This window comes from Galleria mellonella, unplaced genomic scaffold (genome assembly GCF_026898425.1).
Source record: "Galleria mellonella isolate WM207_F2 unplaced genomic scaffold, CSIRO_AGI_GalMel_v1 utg65, whole genome shotgun sequence".
NCBI lineage: Eukaryota > Metazoa > Arthropoda > Insecta > Lepidoptera > Pyralidae > Galleria > Galleria mellonella.
Window position 1 is genome coordinate 9,933,596 of NW_026442138.1, and position 16,583 is coordinate 9,950,178.

The window sequence follows — 16,583 nt, forward strand, 5'->3', positions numbered from 1 at the left end:
TGTTGTACAAAATATTTCTGATTATTTTATAACATAATATTTAAGAAATAAACGTTTAAAACGTAATTACGTGAAAAGTTTATTTCGTGATTTTTTTCGAATTTATGTTGTATCTATTTACAACATATTCACTCAAAACTAATTACATTTCAAATTGTAAACATTATCAGAATTAATTATAACATTGTAACGAAGAAATAAAAAATAAAGTAAATGAAAAAGTTTATTTTCGTTATAGGTAACACCCGACGCCCACCCAGCATCCGGGAGGTACAGCATCAAACTGGAAGTGCCATCAGATGAAGCCATGCACGAGATGTGGCTAAAGTGTGAAAATGTGAGTATACTTACGAGTATAAACATTTTTATTTATGATTAGCTTTTCTTTTATTTTGGATATGATAAAACATAAATCACAGACTAAGTCACATCTTCCGGAATACGACTAAGGAAATCGCATTTAATATAGTGGTTTTTCTTTCCGGAACAAACATATACACAAAAATATTAAAAAGTATTGTTTTGGCTTGAAATATTTTGTTTCTTTCTCTTTTCAATTACTCATAGTATAAGTTTTACTAAGTTTGGCACTACATGGCGCTGTGTAATATGTCCGTCCAGAGGGAGAAAGGATTGTTAGTCATGAGTATTAGTAGCCCCATTGCTAGTAATGCACCCTGCCAGATCGACGTCGCTCCTGAAGTCCCCTGAAAGCCGTTGCGATCGAATAAATCTGACATTAAATGTTAGATTCGTCACGGTGGACTAACTGACCTGCTTCATCCTCACCTATCATCCCTCACTGGTAACTCACCAGTGTATACCGATAGCTGAGGCGGGATTACCATTCCATTATCATCAATAAAAAAATATGTCCTTCCAATGGTATTATTATTTATTGATATGTACAGGAGGACCAGTACGCGGAGTGGGTAGCCGCGTGTCGGCTGGGCTCGCGCGGACGCTCGCTGGCGGACGCGGCGTTCGCGTCGGAGGCGGCGGCGGTGCGGTCGCTGCTGGCGCTGCAGCGGCCGCAGCCGGCGGCGGCCATCGCGCAGCACAACCTGCCGCACCTCGACCACGTGCAGCCGGACAACTACCTCGCGCCCAGATTCCTTAAGAAGCTCAAGGGAAAGGTACTAGCAGTTTTTTATTAGTACTACATACTGTAAATCTGAACTTTATAATGTTATACAATCAGCCAATAAATGGGCTGTATTATATTAAAAAAAAAAAAATAGACACCTATCTTTCCATGAAAATCTGGGGTGGATAGCTAATAAGACTATAGTTTAAGTAAGTTACGCAGAAAACAACATCTTTTCTAGATATCCTATAATGGATAACAGTTTCCTGCAGCAAATATTTGCTTTTAATAATACGCACTATTGTTGTATTTTTCAATAACATACATTACGAATTACCTTGTATTTTCTTTGTTCAATAACAAATAAATACTCTTTTTTTATAGTTCACCCAGCGCATTTTGGAGAGCCACGCCAACGTGAAGGACCTTCCACTCCTGGAGGCCAAACTACAGTATATCAAAACATGGCAGAATCTGCCTGATTATGGACAAACACTGTTCGTTGTTCGCTTCATGGGGCACCGTAAAGACGAGATCATAAGCATCACGAATAATCGCATAATGAGGCTCGATCCCAACACTGGAGACCACATCAAGACTTGGAGGTTCAGTACAATGAAGGTAAAGCTCGGACTTAAATCTAGATTTGATACATTTTTGAAACCATCTTTAAAATTGTAACTAACTTGATATGTGATCTGGGATGCATCGGAACTAATTTTAACTGAACATATCGAGACGCATACTTATGAATAGATAGAGTGAAATTATTCATTATTGTATTTTTACAGCAAGTTCCTTTTTGGTGTAGGCAGATAACCAATTAATAAAGACTTGTGGCCTAACACACTTTTCTTGTTTCACCCATTCTTATAACTCCATACATATTATATGTGCATGTCAATTTCACCTTTTATTTTATTTTACACGGGTATTTTTAATTCCTAATTTTGTGTTTATTAGTTTTTAAATGACTAAGTTTTTTATGTCGTCTAAAGAGCAAAGAGAATGTATCTAACAGATTAAATAAAAAGAAATGTTTCAGTACCGAAATCTTAGAATAATACTTATTATTTCCAGGCATGGAACGTAAACTGGGAGATCAAACACATGATGGTGCAGTTTGAAGAGGGCAACATCATATTCTCAGTGCAATCAGCAGACTGCAAAGTGGTGCACGAGTTCATTGGTGGCTATATATTCTTGTCGATGCGTTCCAAGGACGCAAATCAGACGTTGAACGAAGAACTTTTCCACAAACTCACCGGCGGCTGGACGTAAAGTTGAATATTACTAGATTCTATGGAATGTTCATGGAATCAAGCTGTTGATGGACATAGTGTCAATTCCGATGGACATTGAAATATATCGAAATGAAAATCTAAATTAAATAAAATACAATTGAATCAATACCATTATTATAAAGCATATGTTTATACAATTAAAATATATTATTTAATAAACAATTTGTATTAGCTTCTAAAAATTCTAATGCAGATTTATTATATTTCATATATCTAATATAGCATGAAATATTAATAGGGGCTTATGATGTGTGCCTTTAATAGGTATGGTTGATTGAAATCCCCACGTTAGGAGTAGATAATAAATATTTTTATTGAAATTAAATAAGCTATATAACGAGTTATTGTTTTTAACTAAGTTATTTCTATATTGTACTGGGATATTTAATTTTCTGACGTCATTTACACGAATTTTAAATATAGAGCTTCCAATAACTGTGTAAAAGCCAAATAATTATAATATGAATAAACATTAATGCTGCTTCCATGTTAGGAGTAAAGCAGTAAATATATATGCGACGGTAAAAGCTTTTGATAGAATTGTAAGTTATAATTTTTATAATATTTAATAGATTAATGTATTTTTTCACTTGACTGTATTAAGTGAGAAGTGCCATTATAAGAAATGGAATATCACATCTGACAGATCTGATTTACAAAGACCAATTTAGGGCCTTCCTACAAAAATACATGAGACACTCATCTCGAAAGGTACTATTCGACAAATTTGTATGTGGTGCTATAAACAGCATTATTCATATTTACCTATTGACGATGGTTACATTACGACTAGGTGAGCAGTCAGCTCATTCGCTACCTCCAACATTATATATTTAAAAACTGTCGATATTAAAAAATAAATACAAAATTGAATGTACGTCAGACTTTGTGATTATCTCTATACTCTTGCAGAGTAGCCAACATAGGGTATTATTTGTTGATCTTATGAAATCAGTCAAGTGTGAAATTCACAAGATGGGTGCTTATATGGAAAACCATACTAGAAAATAAACATTGAGTGGCCTTAATCTTTACAGAATAATACTATATTTTACACATGACATTGTAAATAATATTAGTTAAGCATGTTTCGTTTATTTTAACGCCAATAAAATGAATCTATCAAATTTGCGGCTTTAGAACATCTTATTCTTGTATACGTAACTTTATAAATGAAAAATAATGTATTTTATTATCGTGGACTACTAGTCTCATTGAGTTCGCATAAAATGCTGTCTTGTTTGTTTAAGTTTAGTGATTAAAATTGTATTGTATTAACAAAGTTTTGCCTTATTTTACTGTAGATTTATTGTACAAATTGTATGTACATTTATATGGATAATTTAGTGTCGTATTGTAAATTAATGTCCAAATAAATGTAAATTAATAACAATTTATGAAGGCCTTTTTATTATGACAATAGTTTTAAACTACTATAAAGATTGATTAGATATTTAATGAAAAACGTATTTAATGAAATTGATAATTATTTATTTATAAATAGTGTGGGAAATATTGATTGGTACTACATAGTAGTAGCCTATATACGTCTCCAATCCAATCTCCATGTTCTCGTGACTATTAGTCAAGTCGTTAGTCAAGAAATAACAAACTCATTTATATTAGTAAAGATTACACTTGCAAATTTATTGAAAGCAAATCATAAAAACAATGCTATTAAAATATAATAAAGCTCATTAAAATTGGTGATTTTATGTTCCGTTTTACCTTACAGATGAATATAAATGGGTTTATCCCAATTTAAAAGTGGGAAATGTTAATTTAAAAATACAGTTTCTGCCTACGCCAGACTAATGCCAGTACCATCTAGAAATAAAAATACTTGAATAAAATTCTTCAAATTATTTTTAATATTCATCTAAGATTGGTTTAAATTATATTACACAATTATTAATAATAGAATCTATAAAAATAAAAATTATTTGCCTTTTGTAATCACATTATTTCATAATGAGGTCAAAAAAATCAAAAATATGCATTAATAAAATAAAAACTTATAAAAAAAAGCGACTGAGAAGGAATGTTTGGTCTTTGTTTCTTCATTATTACATTTTTGTGAAAGGGGGCGGGCAGTAGTTATATATATTAATAGATTTGTACCTTCACCTTAGCACCAAAATTAAATTTTACATACATACAAACTTCTTTTACTTTGAAAAAATATATTATTCATTATATCTTCCCAAATAGCGTTTATGGTGTGATGGTGTAGGTACATCGAGAGGTGGAATGGACAAAACTAAAGAACATGAACCAGCTACGTCATTCACAACCATCACTGGTTCTGACTGCGACCAAATAAGTTTAGGCTTTTCTTCATCACTTTGACCTGTGTATTCCTCTACAGTAAGAATGTCTGTTAGTCCGCACATAGTCCTAGTGAAAACCACAAGGCGATTTCCTAAAAAAATATATAAATTGACAATTAATTATAAATAAATTGTGCCCCACAAAAAAACCGACATCAATTGTGGAAAAACCAGTTATTTTGATTTAAAAACAAAACTACTCACTGATTTTGATAACATTTCTATAAGATAAATCTGTAAGTATATCCTTGCAGATAAAACAAAGAATTTTCCAAATCAGTTTACAACAACTACAGCATGAGGTTCTTCAAAAGGAGGGGTCTTTTTTGGGGGGTTTCTTCAGGGAGGGCAACGCGCGTGTAATACCTCTGGAATTGCAGGCGTTCATAGGCTACGGTAACCGCTTACCACCAGGTGGGCTGTATGCTTGTTTGCCACCTCAGTGGTATAAAAAAAACATAAAAAAACCCAACCGAATTGGAAACCTTATTTATGAAGAAAATACATATAATTCGTTATCACTATTATTATTATTGGTGATGGCAATGTCAGCATTAACGACGTATCGGACGATGTTGTAAACTTTAGCAACGGGCCATGTAATAAATTAAAAAATGTCCAAAATTGATTTTTTTTTTCAGTATATAAAATAGAATAGCAGCATTGCCCGACACGACTCGTACGGAAATACAAATATTTATATATTTATAGCTTAGCGTACAAAGTGTTAAATAAAACGTGTAAAATATATGACCTTTTTTGATTATAGCACAACATGTGAACCCACCACCCTGAGCGAACACAGAGACGAACTATGCCGGCTCATTAAATGTCATGTTTAAAGTATCAGAGGTTATAGGAATATAGTAAGTTACTTGTATTTACTAAGAATAATAAGGAATTTCGCAAAAGAACCAAAGTGGTAAATAAAATAGCAATGGGCAGATTATTCTTAAAAGTACTAACAACTGATTAGCAAGATAAGTTTGCTATGGGCAACAACCAGGCAAAAATAGTTTAAAGAGACGTCCAACTAGACAAATACAAACTACAGTATTGCAGAGAGTCAATAAATATGAGTGGTATAGGACCAGGGCCGAATTAAACATGTTGGGCCACTAGCCAATGTATAACTTAAGATTACGCCGCTGAGTTCTGCATGTATGAAACTTTTTAATGAAATTTGGTTTAAATGAAATATAAACGAAAATATAATGTCTCCCAAGAAATGCTACAATTTATTTTTACATATATAATTGAAATACGTTATGAATGTACTGAAAAATGGTAACATAATACAAACAAAAATAATAATAAACAAGCCAATAATATTTTCATCGTAAATAACATAAGTACGTGATATAAATATATCTTTTTTTTTTGCAATGTAATATTTATTGTTTATTTGATTAATGTTATATTTAATATATATTTGACTTGGATATATAAAAATGATGAATGAACTACAATTAATTTATATGCCGGAAACATAAAGGCATGATTGAGATATTTAAAATTTAAGATAATTTTGTACCCATGTTCAGATAAAAAATTGAATCGAGGCTATAGATTATCTATGCTTGAGTGTTTATTAGATCTTCAAATGTAATTTGGACTTAAAGAAACTTTTACAAAAAAAAAACATTTTGTCGGAACGCAGGGCCCTTAACTATAGGGTCCGCAGGCCTATACTGTCTAATGGTTAATTCGACCCTGTATAGGACCGTCCCTCATGCTGATCTATGCCTATAAATGAACAATAATTAATAGCTGAAATTAAGATGATAAATACTTCCTGGAGTATATATATTTATATATACACTTGTATACACTTACCTAAGTTACATGCAGTTGATGGTGGATTAGAAAAATAAGTAATCAACTGTAACTTCTCATCTACGCCTGGCATAAACCTGTGCAAGTGACTAAAGTAGTTTTGCATACAATAAATATAATTCTTATATGATATCATATAGCTCATTCTTACATCACCATTAGCTATTTTCACCCAACTATCAGTATTTTCTTGTTCCTCATACCGATATATATCTTTGTGGCCTGCAGCGTACACCATATTGTCGTGTGAACACACAGCAGGATTTTGTATTGAGTCTGGAAGTTTTGCTATATTCCTAAAAGTTTTTTTTTTCAAATCATAAATGATTGCAGTATCCAACACTACCCTGTGAATTAATGGATAAAATTAAAATTTTACAGTTACATTAAATGGGTGCTTCAAGCAAAATTATAAAATTTATTAATAAATAGATGTCTTATTTGATAAACAAACTTGCTAATATTTTCAATAAAATAATATTTAATTAAATTAACATAGATAAAAAGGTTTTTTAATCAATTATTAAGTTTTTATCATAGTTCATATATCATTATTACCCTTTAAGTTCCATAAGAAGCATTTAAAAGAGCAAAGCTTAATACACCAGGTAGAGCAAAAAGAAAACTCAAAATAAGAAGCAAGTAGCAAGCCCAGCGGTTTGTAATTGTAATATTAGGCAATACTTCCCTTATAGGGAGAATGAACTATGTTTATCCCTCTAAATATTTGTGTGTTCATAGTTTTTTACCAAATAAGACAAACAGATTATGAATATAATAAAGCTAGAAAACTGACCTAAACCCACCTACACCTCCAATAATATACATAGAATCCCCAACAACTGCAACACCCGCATGCCGCCTTGCAGGTAGTTCTACACCATGCCATGACCATTCCTTCCTCAAAGTGTCATATACTTTGACATCTCTCATAAACATGCCTGTACCACGTCCATGTTCGCCGCAAATTACTATCAACTTTGTCAAACCCCAAGCCACAATGTGCCATCCCCACAAATTCTTCTCTGCCACTTCCAACCATTTTTCAAATCCTTTTTCTTCCGAAAATTTGTACAAAAAGTGAGGTACTAGATCCGATTTGGAGTCTTTGACCACCCACACAGGCACTATAGGTTCAATGGTGTTTATTCGAGACCTACTGTCCTTTACTAAGTTCATAACTTCATTGTAAACTCTTTCTGTAAACATTTCACATAAAACTACCTTCTGATTTTCTATAGCTGTTATGCATAAACCATATTCTCCACTACTCAGCTCAAGAAGACAATCTATTACTTTAGCGCCGAGACTATCTGAATAATCTTTGACTAGTGTTTTCATTTCTTTCAAATCATTTGTTTTTAATTTTCCTATGTCTAAACAACAAAGAGTAATTAGTAGAGCATCTGCACCAGTTTCATTATTTGAAATCCATTCCAAACCAAACTTAAAAACATCAAGTTCACTACTAACGTCTAAATATGGATGAGAGAGGTACCAATACAATTTGTGCAAAGATGGGACATACTCCGATTGCATATTTTTAAATGATAATAAACCAAATGCAGCTGATAATTGGTGTAATTTTACATACAAAGAGTTTTCTGCTATCATCATGATTTCCATCCAATTAGATATATTGATTTGACTTTCTAGACTATGTTCAATTTGTGTAATAAGCTCTGTAATTTGTAAAAAATTTGCAGCAACTGCTAAATCAGCTAATGTACTTAGAGAAAATTCAAATAGATCTATTACACGAATTTCCATATAGCTCAGTATAATTTTCATTGAATTAGCATCAACAACCTGTAATTTAAATGGAAGATTTATTAAAAAAAAGTTATTACCCACATCAAAATATTATTTTGGCTTCTACTGCTCTTATTAATAATTTAGAGACATCATCTATTTACAATTTTTTTTAATTATTAAGATAGTTGTGGGTAATCTTGAATTTGTTGGATTTTTTTTATTGTTAGTAATGTTTTTTTTTTGTTGTTAACGCAATACAAACAGTATTGGAAATTAAATACATACGTCAATTTTAATTTCCTGTTGCTCGTTTTCCACATAACTACCACTAAACATAGCACGAAAATAGTCACTATGTTCGCAGAGCATATCTTTTCTAGCTTTAAAAACTTCTCCCTCAAACACTAAAGAAACTTCCTCCATTTCATTCATTTTAATATAATCAGAAACAATGTCCAATTATCCTGGAAAGATATATACAAATAAAACAGTTCAAATTCCCTCCGTTTTTGAAATCACGAATGAATCTGTCAACCTCATGTTATAACAGTTGGCAGCGGTCTTATATCCATGAAACCTGGAAAATGACATACATGTAACCTTTTCGAAGTAACAATGCAATGAACATTAAAAAAATAAATGAACATCTATAGTGTTGTATTGCTGTCTATATATGCCTCTATCCAAAATATCGACATTGACTGTTGTCTCAAAAAGCATAGCTATTTTAATATATAAAATATTCAAATTTTACAAATAACTTGGACTATACAATACAAATATGTTTAGTCGCTTTATTTTGCTCTATTTAAATTTTCAATCGAATTTTTTAACAAGTGAGTTATACAAATCCGCTTTATGCATTAAACAAAAATTGGAAGTGTTATGCTATATAATATGGTATGCTGAAATAAACAGTATCTGAAAAAATAACTATTCATTATGTACCTATATACATATAAGACAATTAGTCCTATTTGTAGTTATAATATTATTACAGTTGCATATAACTGTATATAACTAACATTATTTGTATTTTAAAAGGTGACATTTTAATGGGAATCCACATATTACATACATAATTAATTAATTATTCATACATAATTTTAAGTACCATTTATTTTTGTAAATATCATTGCTAATAATTCAATTTTAGTTTATATCGATAAATAACAGGAGCCATAGTAAAAACAACAGTAATAGATTTTAGTTTTTTTTTTTATCTTTTATTCATCTAAGAGAATATTAAGATATAAATGAGTAAATTAATGAATTAAATTACACATGCAAATTTTAATTATACTTAACTGTTTTATTGATAATTATTGTTTACTCACCATATTGAAAATTGTGCTAAAAACGGCGTTTATTCTTTTTATTATATCACATTACTTACAAATTTATTTATATTTTTGTTTATTACTGCATAATTTATCAAACACATTCGTTTGATCTTTAAAAAAATTAATTATTGTGAGGTGCTATTTTTAAAATGGAGCCATAACTGAGTAACTGACTGCTATAGCGCCTAGTTAAGATGGCCATAATCTGTCATAATGGAATACATATTGTTTCTTAATATTAGCTGAGGACGGTAACATAGCTTCATGTAAAACGTTATTTTATTAATGACGTTCCAATTGTTGCAGGTCACAGATTAGAGAAACTAGTTTAAAGAGTATAGATAAAACATAGTTTTTGGCGGGCGACAGCAAAGAATAAGTACAAAAGACTGCACTTAGTAATGATGGGCAATCCGATTATTTTAATAAACGATTTTTCACAATATCAGATACAATATACCAGGATTCATTACTACCAGTAATACCAGTAATCATTTACTATAGGCTGTATTTGCCAGTAAAGTCTATTTATATTTTTTTATATTAGTATTTTTTTATGTAAAAGTAATAATATTTAGAACAGCTTTTATTCCTAAGAACTTAACAAAGAAATATCATTCAGTGACGTAAAAATAGGATAGTAAAGCAGGTAAAATGTCATAGGCTTCCAGCCTGAGAAAATCCTTGGTTCGAGTAGCCGTAAGCAAAGGAAGAAGCTAATATTTATAGAATATTAAAAAAAAAGTATTAAATAAATAAATTTAAGAATTAGAGTAAGTATTAACATAAAATCATATACAACTTATATAAATAAATTATTAAGATTTCAACAAGGTATTTTCAAGTAAAATAAAAAATATACACAATAATTTAATAGTTACGATTATATATAAACATTGAATTATTTAGTAACCATCTGTTAGCTGCTGAGTATTTTTTTGCATTATTCAAATATTTTTTTTATTATTATCGAAAAAAATCGATTATAAATATATATATATAGCGATTATATTAATTACGCCCAACACTAATATTTTAATCTGTCAGACAAATTCAGGTAATGTTTTGTTAGTTAGTTACTTATTTATTCAAATCTTTATTTCAAATAATTAACATTTCTTATTTACACGTATCATTAAAACTTCTCTGTACTTTAGAATACCACGTTTTGATTGTGATTCCTTCGATGTTCCGGTGATAAATAACAACATAATATGACGGCAACGGCATCAGCTGCAACTGCTTCATTGGACGAAGATCTAGACGAGTGTGGACCGCAATTGATTACTAAATTAGAGGTTGTAATACTTGTTTATGTATTTAAAATTAGTTTTATCTGTCGACTTTGTCAATGTATCGGTGTATCCTATGTATTAAATTTGGATATGTACCAAATTTTATTCGAATCCGTCTAGTTGTTTAAAAGTAATTTAGTCATAGGGTATATTGCCGACAATGGGATTCCTAATTCCCATTACTAACAGTACCATCTCTTTATAATATTAGTATAGATAATTAATCAATTGATATTTTATCATAATACAGGGTAATGGAATTACATCAGGTGATATAAAAAAGTTAGAAGAAGCCGGCTACCACACTGTAGAGTCAGTGGCATATGCTCCCAAGAAATGGCTTATAACAATCAAGGGGATCTCAGAAGCAAAAGCTGACAAAATACTTGCTGAGGCATCAAAGCTTGTTCCAATGGGCTTTACTACTGCTACTGAGTTTCATCAGAAAAGGTAAGGCATCGATAATGTACACAAATACATTTAATGTTTACTATAAAATAATAATGACCACCATCATATCAGATGTTAATTATCCATTGCTGAAAATAGACTTTCCCCATAAGGAGGGGCTTTGCTAGAAGTTGCTATGCTTGGCAAGCAGATTGGTAACCACAGTTAGGCTTTTGATGATGTTAAGAGGGATGCTGCTGCCCATCTCTTGACCATTAAGTTTTGTTAGTCCCCTCTTATGACACTTGCAGGAAAGGAATGGGTGACCCATTCTATGCTATGACCACAGGGCATATTAATAATAAATTGTATTATTCATGGAAACTACAGGGGTAATATGTACTATAATAGCTGTTAATAAAATGCCTTAATATCACATGTATTTTTAATATTATTGAAGAAGTTATAGGTATAATAGAAGCATGTCTTTTTATTGAACTTGTTCATTTGAAAATGATATAAACAAGTATTAATATAAAAAAAAAAAATATGTAATTAGATAATGCAATAAATGTTTTAATTTAGTATCTTATGTCTTGTTATTTCAATAAGACATGCAAAGGTTGTTTATTAGAAGAAGTTTTTATGTAAGCTACATAATCAGAATAAATCTTTCAGGGCTGAAATAATTCAGTTGACAACAGGGTCCAAGGAACTGGACAGATTGCTTGGCGGTGGAATAGAGACTGGCTCTATTACAGAAATATTTGGGGAATTTCGTACAGGAAAAACTCAGCTATGCCACACTTTGGCTGTCACTTGTCAGGTAATTTCTTTTTTTAAGTGTTTTTATATATTGAAACTATTAACAATATATGTAAAATATATTGTGAAAAGTACTGTATATAATATATATATATATATATATATATATATATATATATATATATACATACATATATACAGTGTTTTTTTTATACAACTTAGAATGGTAAACAAGCTAATGGTCCACCTGATGGAAAGTGGTAACCGTCGTCTATAGATATGAGTAGTACCATGGACATAACAGAATATACTGTTTCGCCCATGATACCCTCCATTTGTTGCCTTTCCTGAGGACTCAGGTGTTATTCCTCTGTAACCTGTAAATTCACGCCATATCCCATCCTTCACACTGAAACACAGCCATGCAAACAGAACTGCTTCACAGTAGAAACACGAATGGGACAGAGGTACCCAAGCAATCGACTTTTGTACAAAGTCTCCCTCTGGCTGGCTGGCACATCATTTATTATTTGGGCATACTTGGTTGATACTTCTACATCTCTACTGTCATTCTTAACAGTTCATTTCATAGAACTGTAGGTTATATTAATCCATATAGTATTCCCATACACTTAGCTGTTTATGTATATTTTCACTATAATAGCAACAATCTATAAGATGCTTCAGATTATCATCTAGGTTAATTTTATTTTCAGCTTCCCATAGAACAATCTGGGGGCGAAGGGAAATGTATGTACATAGACACAGAGGGCACATTCCGCCCTGAGAGGCTGCTGGCCGTGGCACAGCGCTACGGTATGGACGGCGCCGCGGTACTCGATAACGTGGCGTATGCGCGCGCCTACAACACAGACCATCAGACACAGCTGCTGGTGCAAGCTTGTGCAATGATGGCTGAATCTAGGTACGACTTGTAAATTGGACTCTCTTTTCCATGCTTAGCCTTTCATTTGGGCCGTTGTGTGTATGAGTCTTGGCTAGTACAGCCAGCTCAGCTCTACCCAGAAGCTCCTGGGATCTTCACACACCTAACCGTTTCGAGAATTTCTAAACATTAAAGGGCCACAGCGTCACATTTCAGGATAACGTGAGCAGCCATTTCTTTGTCGTCAAAACAGTTGTCTGTGACTCCTATTGTGTATAAATGTTTGTTCAATGGGCAATGGCCTGTTATTGTCCCTATCATTATTTTAAGTTTTTTTCTATTCAGATATAAACGTTTTGATAGTAGTTGGTTTAATATTGCCACGGCCAATTTTGATTGTCTGTATGTATGACTTATAAATATAGTTATCAAAATATTTTTTTATGTAACTTGAAATATCGAACAAGTTGATGGCTCATTTTATGGAAAATGGTAGTCCATTTTCCATAAGATGGGCCATGCAAGCATTTTTGTTAATGGATGACAATGGAGTGGTAACTCTGCCTGCGCTATCGATATATGCTAGTGAGGTACTAGTGAGAGATGATAAGTGATGATGAAAACAGGTCAACTAGCCTATCGTGATGAATTTCATAAAGAATTAACCACAATGGTTTGCCATTCCTAAGGACTATTTCCATTATCTGTAATTTCACAGTTGTATGTAAAGAAAATTAAAATGTTGATTTATATTTCAGATACTCCCTTATAATAGTGGACAGTGCTACAGCACTTTACAGGACTGATTACTCTGGCCGGGGGGAACTGAATCCACGGCAACAGCATTTGGGTCGCTTCATGAGAATGTTATTGAGGTTGGCTGACGAGGTATGTTGAATTTTCTTAATTCAATTATATTACAATAAAAATAGAATTTCTATTTTGCCAATAACATGCAATTATTAATAGAGATTATTTCTTGGCGAAGCCAACTAATAAATAAATAAAATATTCTGGTATTTGGAGATTACTTAACTACATTTTTGGAATTAAAATTTAGAAGGATCCATTTAAATTAATAATAACTATTTATATATTTGATGTGATGGATGAATCATACGAATCAACAACGGTGGTTATTCCTCTTAAACCCTATTAAAGTAACTTATGTTTCTTTATAACTTAGGGTTTTTAGTGGGGTTCACGGATCCCTTAAGGGTCCGTAGCATGTGCATCAGGAGTCTGTAGTAGATCAGGTAACTGTATCAGTCAGTTTCCTAAATTTTAGCACCTAACTAAAATGTTTTTTGGCAGGGGTCTGAAACATTGTGAAAGTTGTCCATGATTGTAAATATTTTAAGAAACCCTACTTTATGTTAATAAAATTAATCTTATTTTAGTTTGGAGTGGCCGTTATTATAACGAACCAAGTGGTTGCCCAAGTGGATGCAGTGGGCGTCTTCAATGCAGACACCAAGAAGCCGATTGGTGGACATATTATTGCTCATGCATCAACCACGCGTCTCTATCTAAGAAAGGGTAGGGGTGACAATCGCGTTTGCAAGATTTATGACAGTCCTTGTTTACCGGAAACAGAAGCCATGTTTGCTATTAGTACCGAAGGTATCACGGACGCTAAAGAATAAACTTTATTATAGGTCTTATCAGTAACTACATTGTTTACATTTGTACAAAAATTAATTTAAATTAAACAGTTTTGTAAATTTTGGTATACGACATAAAAAGTGCCCTTATAGCGAATTAAAAGATGATTGTAATAGGTTTCTTATTAAACTTTGAAGTTTTGGAATTGATGGTAAAAAAAAATATTGGGACAAATTTAATGTTTTAAATCAAAGGTGTCGATTAAGAGACTCCATTTCTCTATTTCTAATATTAAAATTTCAATTTGATATCACAGCAAACTGTTTATTGCAAGAATCAATATGAACTAATTATAATAGATTTCAGTCTAAACTTTTTAGTTTTATTTTAGTCCATAGTTCAGTAATTTCGCAATGTTATCAATTTAAAATATTAGATTAAGAGATAGGCAGTTAATTCAGATATAGCCAGATTTCTGTATGACAGCTCTTAATGGTAAAATACAAAGTCTATGTGATTAACATATTTTACGTTCATAGACCATATAGCTATTTAAAAGCTTGTGCCAACCAATATCACACATTTTGTATTTTTCTATTAATCATTTAAAGATATGAAGATATTGCTTTTTATATAAAGCCAGAGGGGCTTAATCGAAATTATAAATCTGAATGTGTGCACCAGAATGATATCCAATCGAACTTTGCTATAAATGAATGAATAAAAACTCTATCTTGTTCTCTTCAAAGAAAAATAAATGCCTTGTATTTTTATTATTATATTAGCCGTTAAATGTGTTGTTGAACATAGGTCTCCCTCATAGGGGGGGGGGGGGGGGGTTTATAGTGCCTTATATATTTCAAATTATTGTTGCTATCAATTTTGTTAAGAATTGGGCTTTTACATGACACATTAAACCAAACTCAAATATAATTCAGTCAGAATGAACTGAAGTACTGCACTAAGTGATTAAACGAAATCAATTATTACATTTAGAATTCATAATAGAAAACGATTGAACTCTGCCGAAAATTTGGATTTGTAATTTCGTAGTAGACATCCAGGTCATGAATGGATTGTTTTTAATATATGGACGTGTACATAACTAATCATTTAACTATAATAAAAAAAGTATGTATTTTTACAGGCTGTTTTATTTTTATCGCACATATAAAACATAGAAGCTTTTATTATTTCATATTTGCATTCAACAAAGAGTAGTGTTGCTTAGCTAATAACAATATAATTGGTAAAAAAATATAAATCCAAACAGAAATTAAATATAAGGATGGTACTTAACGATTCTGTTAATTAAAAATAAGTCATGATACAAAAATTTGTGGTATAAAAAAAAAATAAAAAAATAGGTAATAGTAATATTGAAATAAAGACAATAAACTTATATGGATTAATATAAGGCCCTGATTTATCTGAACACGTTTCATAATTGCGTGCTATATAAGAATTTGTTATTATAGCAGATTCACTTATTTATTCATTTAATAACGACCGAGACAGGATTGACTAGAAATAGTCTGATTTTGTAACTACAATTTTTTTTTTTACATAGGTACTATATTGCTATCAAACAATATCCTATTGAAATTTGATAAATATAGGTAGTAAGCGGACGATGTATTATTATGGTTGAAATATTTCAATAATATGCTTCTATTTTAGTAAATAATGGTATAGGTAAGTTACTAGATGTATTGATGTTTTACTTAGGAAATAACGAATTTGATAATGTCAGGCGATTATACATCTTATTTTTACATGATATAGGGTTGTTTCTGATATTTCATTTTCTAAAATAAGGAACAAGTATTTGGAATTTTTTATTGAGAGTTGTGGGCAAAATAAAGTCAGTTAACGATTTTTCTAGAACAAACGAATTGCGTTCTACTCTCTCCGTGTATTGACGGAGCAATATCTTATCAAATTTCGTAACTTGCTTCAATTTCATACTTTCACACTTTGTAATTTT

General features: G+C 31.4%; 3 protein-coding genes across 5 annotated transcripts in view; 2 read left to right on the plus strand and 1 right to left on the minus strand.

The window, feature by feature from the left end:
- LOC113519816 (unc-112-related protein-like) overlaps positions 1 to 3,788 on the plus strand; it is a 49,038-nt gene extending 45,250 nt beyond the window's left edge. The window contains exons 8-11 of the mRNA XM_052900399.1: positions 239 to 337; positions 912 to 1,136; positions 1,472 to 1,708; positions 2,168 to 3,788. Coding sequence (XP_052756359.1) covers positions 239 to 337; positions 912 to 1,136; positions 1,472 to 1,708; positions 2,168 to 2,368 — 762 coding nt within the window. The 3' untranslated portion in view covers positions 2,369 to 3,788. The remainder of the gene's footprint in view (positions 1 to 238; positions 338 to 911; positions 1,137 to 1,471; positions 1,709 to 2,167) is intronic.
- Positions 3,789 to 4,239: 451 nt separating this feature from the next.
- Positions 4,240 to 8,901, minus strand: LOC113519739 (kelch-like protein 4). The gene is made up of 4 exons (XM_026904921.3): positions 8,598 to 8,901; positions 7,354 to 8,366; positions 6,558 to 6,904; positions 4,240 to 4,813 (listed from the first exon to the last, which is right to left on the minus strand). Exons 1-4 carry the CDS (start codon positions 8,742 to 8,744, stop codon positions 4,578 to 4,580), a joined length of 1,743 nt encoding a protein of 580 aa, XP_026760722.2. The 5' UTR covers positions 8,745 to 8,901; the 3' UTR covers positions 4,240 to 4,577.
- A 1,416-nt stretch (positions 8,902 to 10,317) lies between these two features.
- LOC113519658 (DNA repair protein RAD51 homolog A) lies at positions 10,318 to 15,740 on the plus strand. Of its 3 annotated transcripts, none has more exons than XM_052900406.1 (7): positions 10,318 to 10,428; positions 10,813 to 10,953; positions 11,201 to 11,400; positions 12,019 to 12,166; positions 12,822 to 13,030; positions 13,750 to 13,879; positions 14,392 to 15,740. In XM_052900406.1, the coding sequence occupies exons 2-7, from the start codon at positions 10,870 to 10,872 to the stop codon at positions 14,635 to 14,637; spliced, it is 1,017 nt and encodes a 338-aa protein (XP_052756366.1). In that variant the 5' UTR covers positions 10,318 to 10,428; positions 10,813 to 10,869; the 3' UTR covers positions 14,638 to 15,740. The 3 variants fall into 3 exon arrangements, with proteins under 3 accessions (XP_052756366.1, XP_026760612.1, XP_026760613.1); XM_026904811.3 differs by lacking the exon at positions 10,318 to 10,428 and adding an exon at positions 10,609 to 10,712; XM_026904812.3 differs by lacking the exon at positions 10,318 to 10,428 and having other exon boundaries at positions 10,719 to 10,953.
- The last annotated feature ends 843 nt before the right edge of the window (positions 15,741 to 16,583 follow it).